The sequence below is a fragment of the Miscanthus floridulus genome, chromosome 2 (genome assembly GCF_019320115.1).
Source record: "Miscanthus floridulus cultivar M001 chromosome 2, ASM1932011v1, whole genome shotgun sequence".
Taxonomy (NCBI): Eukaryota; Viridiplantae; Streptophyta; class Magnoliopsida; order Poales; family Poaceae; genus Miscanthus; species Miscanthus floridulus.
The window spans coordinates 55174016-55180623 of NC_089581.1; the positions used below are offsets into that span (position 1 = coordinate 55174016).

The following is a 6608-nucleotide window of genomic DNA, read 5'->3' on the forward strand; positions in this document are numbered from 1 at the left end:
TGCCGTCATGGAGCTCTTGGAGTTTTAACCAAATTTCATGTGCCGTATTTAAAGTGAACACTTGGTTAAACACATCCATGCTAAATGATTCAAACAAGCAATTTTTAGCTCTAGCATTGAAATGCATTTCTTTTTCATCACTCTTTGTGGGTTTTTTAGGATTCTTGATGGATTTCATTCCGTCACGAGTGACTCTCCATACACCCAAATCAACCACCTCAAGGTGACAAGCCATTCTAGCCTTATAGTAAGGGAAGTTAGTGCCGTCAAAGTGCGGAGGCCTAGAGATATCCATCCCAATCACTTTAAATAGCGTCGGCTCAACAGCAGTTAAGCCAAAGGTCCAAATTGAGCCAACCAGCTCTGATACCAATTGAAGGGACCGTGACGCCTAAGAGGGGGGGGGGTGAATTAGGCAACTTAAAAAATCTAACTCTAAACTATGGTCTCTTTTTCTAACCCTAGCAAAACCTATGCAATAGATTAACTATCTAAATGTGCAACTACGGTTTTGCTAGTGTGTTGCTATCTCTACCGCAAACGAAGTAATGTACACAAAGTAAATGCGGAAGCTAAAGAGCAAGGTAGAGACATGCAAACTCCCGTCGATGACTCCGGTATTTTTACCGAGGTATCGAGAAGCATGCAAGCTTCCCCCTAGTCCTCGTTGGAGCCCCTCACAAGGAATCCCTCGCAAGGGCCAAGCTCCTGGTCGAGTAACTCCATGGATAGCCTCGGGCCTTCCCCACACGCAAGTGGGTCTCTGACGTGCCTTCCGGCAAGCCTCTCCTGGATGCTCCCCGCCGTCTTCGCTATCAAGCTTCCGGCCGAAACGCTGCGGACCTTGTTCCCTCCGGTACACGATGGTGGCCACACCACAACCGTGGTTGGTGTGATCTCGCAAGACTATAAGCCCCTCTGATGTACAACAATGGTGCTCGTAACCACCGAGTGGTAAGAGGTATGCAAATCTCACTAAACACTAGGCCTAAACCTAGAGCAAGTGCATAAGCGGTGGTCTAATCAACCTAAGCACTTCGCAAAGCACCTACGCTAATCACCTAATAAAACACTAAGCACTATGCAAGTGGAGATCACTAAAATAGTGTATCAACACTCTAGATATGTTTCCTCAGCTCCACACTCCACAAATGGCCGGTTGGGGGTTGTATTTATAAGCCCCACTGAGAAAGTAGCCGTTGAGGACGAAGTCCTGCTTTTCTGCTACTGACTGAACGCTGAACTCATCCTGACCAGACGTGTCCGGTCGTCCCGACTGTTGAAGCCACGAACACTTGATCGGACGCTGTCAGCGTCCGTTCACCTGCCATCGGACGCGTCCGGTCGCAGTTTCGCCGCTTTGGAACCTCTCTGTACTCGATCGGACGCTGCTTCCCTGTGTCCGGTCAGTTGCCGCCAGCGTACGGTCCAGTGTCCGGTCGCTACTGATGATGCCAGTCTATCGAGCCTCTAGTCCAGCGTCCGATCGCTTCTTCCAGCGTCCGGTCGCCTCTGCGAGCTTGTTTCTTCGCGATCTTATGTACGACTTGGTTTCTATCTTCATGCTTGGACTTTGCTTGATATCTTGAGTCATCACTTGTGCTTCTAAGGTCTTGGTTATGGTGTTGATCATCGGATCATCACGTCGCCTTCGTCCAAGTCACGTCTTGTACCCTATTGAACTACAAAACAATCACTTGCAAATTCATTAGTCCAATTTGGTTGTGTTGGTCATCAAACACCAAAATCCAAAGTAAATGGGGCCAAGGGTCCATTTTTCTTACACCGGCCATGATCCGCATTGTCCTCAACCTTGCTGCTTCGTGCTTCTGGCCGATCCACTAGCTTGACGTGAAGAATGCTTTCCTCCACGGTCATCTGGCGGAGACCGTGTATTGCTAGCAGCCCCTCAATTTCGTCGACCCCGCTCGCCCTGATGATGTTTGTCTTCTGCAGCGCTATCTATATGGCTTGAAACAGGCTCCTCGGGCCTAGTACTAGCGGTTCATCGCCTATCTCAGGCTCCTTGGCTTCATCGCCTCCGTCTTTGACATATCTCTCTTTATACTCAAAGAGGGGGATGCCACTGCCTACCTGCTCCTATACGTCGACGACATCATCTTTACAGCGTCTTTGACTGCCCTCCTACAGTGCATCATGGTGCGACTCCACTCCAAGTTCGCCATGATGGACCTCGACGATCTGCACCACTTCCTCGGCATCACCGTCACGCGCTCACCACAGGGGCCCTCCTCTCCCAGCCCTAGTATGCTATGGATCTTCTACAGCGGGCGAGCATCGCCAAGTGTCACTCTACCTCCACACCAGTTGACACTTGTTCCAAGCTCTGCACCACTGACGGAGCTCCATTCGCCGATCCGTCATAGTACTAGAGTCTCGTCGGTGCCCTACAGTACCTGACGCTCACCTGTCCTGAGCTCGCCTACATAGTCCAGCAGGTGTGCATCTTCATGCACGATCCTCGTGAGCCCCACCTCGCATTGATCAAGCGCATTCTGCGCTACGTGAAGGGCACCCTGTCCACTGGTCTCCACCCCAGCTCCGGTCAGGTTGACACCCTCACCGCATACTCCGACGTGGACTGGGTAGGCTGTCCGAACTCCAGTTGTTCCATGTCCGGTTATTGCGTTTTCCTCGGTGACAACCTGGTCTCTTGGTCCTCCAAGCGCCAGACAACCGTCTCCCACTCCAGTGCTGAGGCCGAGTACCACGCGGTTGCCCATGCCGTGGCCGAGTGCTGTTGGCTACGTCAGCTTCTCCAGGAGCTCCACGCGCCCATTGCCTCTGCGACTGTCATGTACTGTGACAATGTTAGCGTTGTCTATATGACCACTAATCTTGTCCACCATCGTCGCATGAAGCACATTGAGAACGACATTCACTTCGTCGCGACTAAGTTGCATTGGGATAGGTTCGGGTGCTCCATGTCCCGTCGACTCATCAGTTCACGGGCATCATGACCAAGGGCTTACCTGTATAGTTGTTTACTGACTTTAGGTCTAGTCTTTGCGTCCGAGATCCTCCCGCTGTGACTGCGGGTGGCTATTAGACATGTATAGTCTAGTCCTATATACGTTGTATTTAGACATGTAACCCCAGCCCATTGGGCTATATATATGAAAGTTCACCCGCCTAAGAGAGTGTGAGGTGTTTGCCTGTCTCTCTATATTTATCTCTCTACACTAGCAATTAAGTCCAACCAAGTTCTAGAATAGACATCAGTTGGAGTTCTGGCAACCTCTTTCTGGCTTGCGAACTGTTCCCAGAGACAGAACTACAAATGGTAAAATGGTCTATTTAGATGATGCTATGCAGGTAGCTGGAAATTTTAACTTACCATTTATTCTAGATTCATCACTGGTTTTTCTATTCCTATTTTCCCTGCTGCGAGACTAATCAGTCCAAATAGGAGTATGTCTGTGGTGTTATTTGTTTCTTTATTACTTTTCTCACTGCTGCGAGACTAATCCGACTTTTACTTTATATATTCTGTTTTTTATTGTGTACTCCCTCCATACTAAAAAATAAAGTCGTTTTGGATAAGGCTCGGGTCAAACATTGGAAATATAAATCATGAATAACTTTTAAATTATTGAGTTTGGAAATGTGAAAACCATATGTATAGATTTGTCTTGAGAAATACTTTCACAAAAATTTACATATATCACTTTTTGATAAATATCTTTATAAAAATAAGTAGTCAAAGTTATATTTTAGAAACCGTGTCGATGTCAAAACGACTTCATTTTTAAACACGGAGGGAGTATATGCGATTCTTGGAGTTCGTCACTATTTATTTTGTATTCTTATTTTTTTGCATACAGGTCAAATCCGACTTTTAGACTTCTATATTATGTCTGTTGCAACTTTTACTTTATATATTTCGTTTTTTATTGTGTATATGGGATTCTTTGAGTTCGTCACTATTTTTTTTCGTATTCCTTTTTTTCATGTAGGTCAAATCCGACTTTAGACTTCTTTATTATGTCTGCTGCTATCACTTTTTTCATCACTCCGCTGCTCAATAATTAAATAAGTATTTTCACCACTAACTTGTTAGGAATAGAACTTATTTTTATTAGAATCTATATAGATCGATAGTCGAACTAATCAAATCGTAAACTGAAATCTTCAGTCTTTTGTTATTCAATCTAATATAAATAAATGTAACTTCAAGTCGTACCAATAAATCAGTGTAACTCTCAATAACGGTTGCCATATGGAAAATCAAAAGACTGTCATTATCATCACTATAAACTAAGGGCTTGTTTGGACGGCGCCTAGGGACGCCACGCCCAGACTGCGGCCGCGCCGAAAGTCCGGTGATCAAATTGGCCGCCAGACGTTTGGCGTGTTTGGGCGTAGAAATGACTTGCACGCGCTGATAAGCTGCGGTGGCACCACATATTTGGAAATGAAGCAAACGCTCGACAGAAGTGAGGCGTCCGAGGTGCGGCGGGCTTTGGCGGTGTCGAGCGATGAACCAAAAAGGCCCTAATTCTTGACACGGTGACAACTAACCATCACCGACTTTAATGAAAGATTAGAATTACATATTTTTAAAGGTCATGAAACTAAAGGAAGTCACAAAACTCGATATTTAACTCTACCAATGCATGGATATTATAAAAACTAAAGTTACGATATATTAGGAGAAAATACTTTTATACCTTACAACGAAAGAAAAAAAAATCTATTAAGATTGTACTCTCTCTATTCCAAATTGTAAGTTGTTGTGACTTTTCATGATAAATAGCTTTTACTATGTATCTAGACAAATGTAGATGCGTAGCAAAAACTGTGTATGTAGAAAAACCAGAACTACATACAATTTAGGATGGAGAAAATATTTTAATTCGTTACAAATTTAATAGGACATTGTCATATTATTACCAATATTAACTTATATTATGTATGTCATGGTAATCATAAAATAAATTATAGCCTTTAAAAATTTATAAAATGATAATACATAAATAGATCTATAACATTTTTATCCTTAATTGCTATTAACGTCTAATAGCTTTTTTTCCTCCCATTAGCGGAGGTCCAGTCCAGGTGGACCGTGAGCTGGCGTTAGTAACACGCATACACCAAACAACAGTTTGTTCTGCACCCTCATAAAAAAGAAACTTTTATTCTACCTCTCCACTTTTAAGCGGAGAATATACCTGTATGTAGTAACTACAGGTCAGCACGCCGCCATTTCCATACTGCGCATCGCCGCACGCCATCCAACTCGGTGCGCGACGTGTGAATTCAGGCGTCGGACCAGGTGATGTGGACCTTGCCGACGTCAGTATGGAGCCCGAGCTTCTTCCAGACAGCGGGAGAGGAATCCACGATGTTGTTCTTGCAGCCGTGGCGGGAGTCGCACTCGTCTACGACCTGGACCTCCACGGTGCGCCCGGTGTCCTTGCTCGTGATGCGGATCTTCTTGAGGCACCTCTTCCCTCCCGCGTACCACTCCGAGGACAGCGCCACGACCAGGTCGACGTCGCTGTGGAACTTGCCGTCGCACGCTGCTGCGCCGCCGCCGTCCTCGCCCTTCTGGAACCCGTTCACCGTCATCACAGCAGGGGTGCTGCCGCCGCCACTGTGCTTCCGGGCTGTGGCCCATGAGACCTGAAGCAGAGCTAGGATGACGATGACTACCGCAATCTTAGCCTTCGCCATCGCTATTTATTTATTGCTAATGAGCTCGGTCGAGGTGCTTGGGATGCACTGTCCCTTGGCTCGTGAGGCGTATATATAGGCGTGCTCTCACTTCTTAGATCGTTGATCTCGATACCAGGTTAAATGGCTCTATCTGAAACAAGTGCGCTGTATCCGGAATGCTAGCTATCTGTATGTGATGGCATGGGTCAGGCTGTCAGCTCGCTCGATGTTACCGTATCTTCTCGGTAATTCCTAGGGACGGAGCCAGGATTTAGATATAGGGGAGCCGGGTCATCGACTGTCCACAAAAATATATGGTACCACTATATATCAAATCTTGATGCCAGTTTAAAAATTATCATTTTGATGTTGGCTTAAAAAAATTATAATAAATCGTCTTTAGAGCACGTCTAGAAGTTATAAAAAAAACAACTCCCATTTAGATTTTTTAGAAAAAGAAAGAAAGGTGCCCTCCAAAAGGGCTCCATAAAAATAAAAAGTTGCTAAATATCTTCTCAAACTCGTAAGTTTCTGCAGTCAAGAGAAACTTCGTATTCGCTCCCTGTCCAACATTTTTCTCGGGAGATCGACGTAAATTGGACGCATGAGTAAATTAAAATATAGGATTTCATATGAGAAAGTGGTAAGAGATAGAAACTATTAAAAAAAGGTTTGGTTCCTTAAAAATAGTTTGGGATTCCCATGCAAAATCGTTTAGAAGCTATTATAGGAGACTGTTGGAGAAAGAGAAAATTTAAGGTTGCTATTTTCTTCTGTTAATTAACTTGCTACATCTATTAGTTTTGCAAGTAAACTATACCAAATTTATAGAGATGCTCTTAATCGTTTTATTTAGAAAAATACTAAATGTCTAAACTGAAAATAAAAAGGTTGTTCATAGGTCAACGATACACCTCATATTTACTATA

The 6608-nt window shown here is 44.6% G+C and overlaps 1 protein-coding gene across 1 annotated transcript; it reads right to left on the reverse strand.

The window, feature by feature from the left end:
* Positions 1 to 5280: 5280 nt before the first annotated feature.
* On the reverse strand, positions 5281 to 5719 carry LOC136538850 (putative ripening-related protein 7). Its single transcript, XM_066530797.1, has one exon. The coding sequence runs from the start codon at positions 5695 to 5697 to the stop codon at positions 5281 to 5283; it is 417 nt and encodes a 138-aa protein (XP_066386894.1). The 5' UTR covers positions 5698 to 5719.
* Between the last annotated feature and the right edge of the window lie 889 nt (positions 5720 to 6608).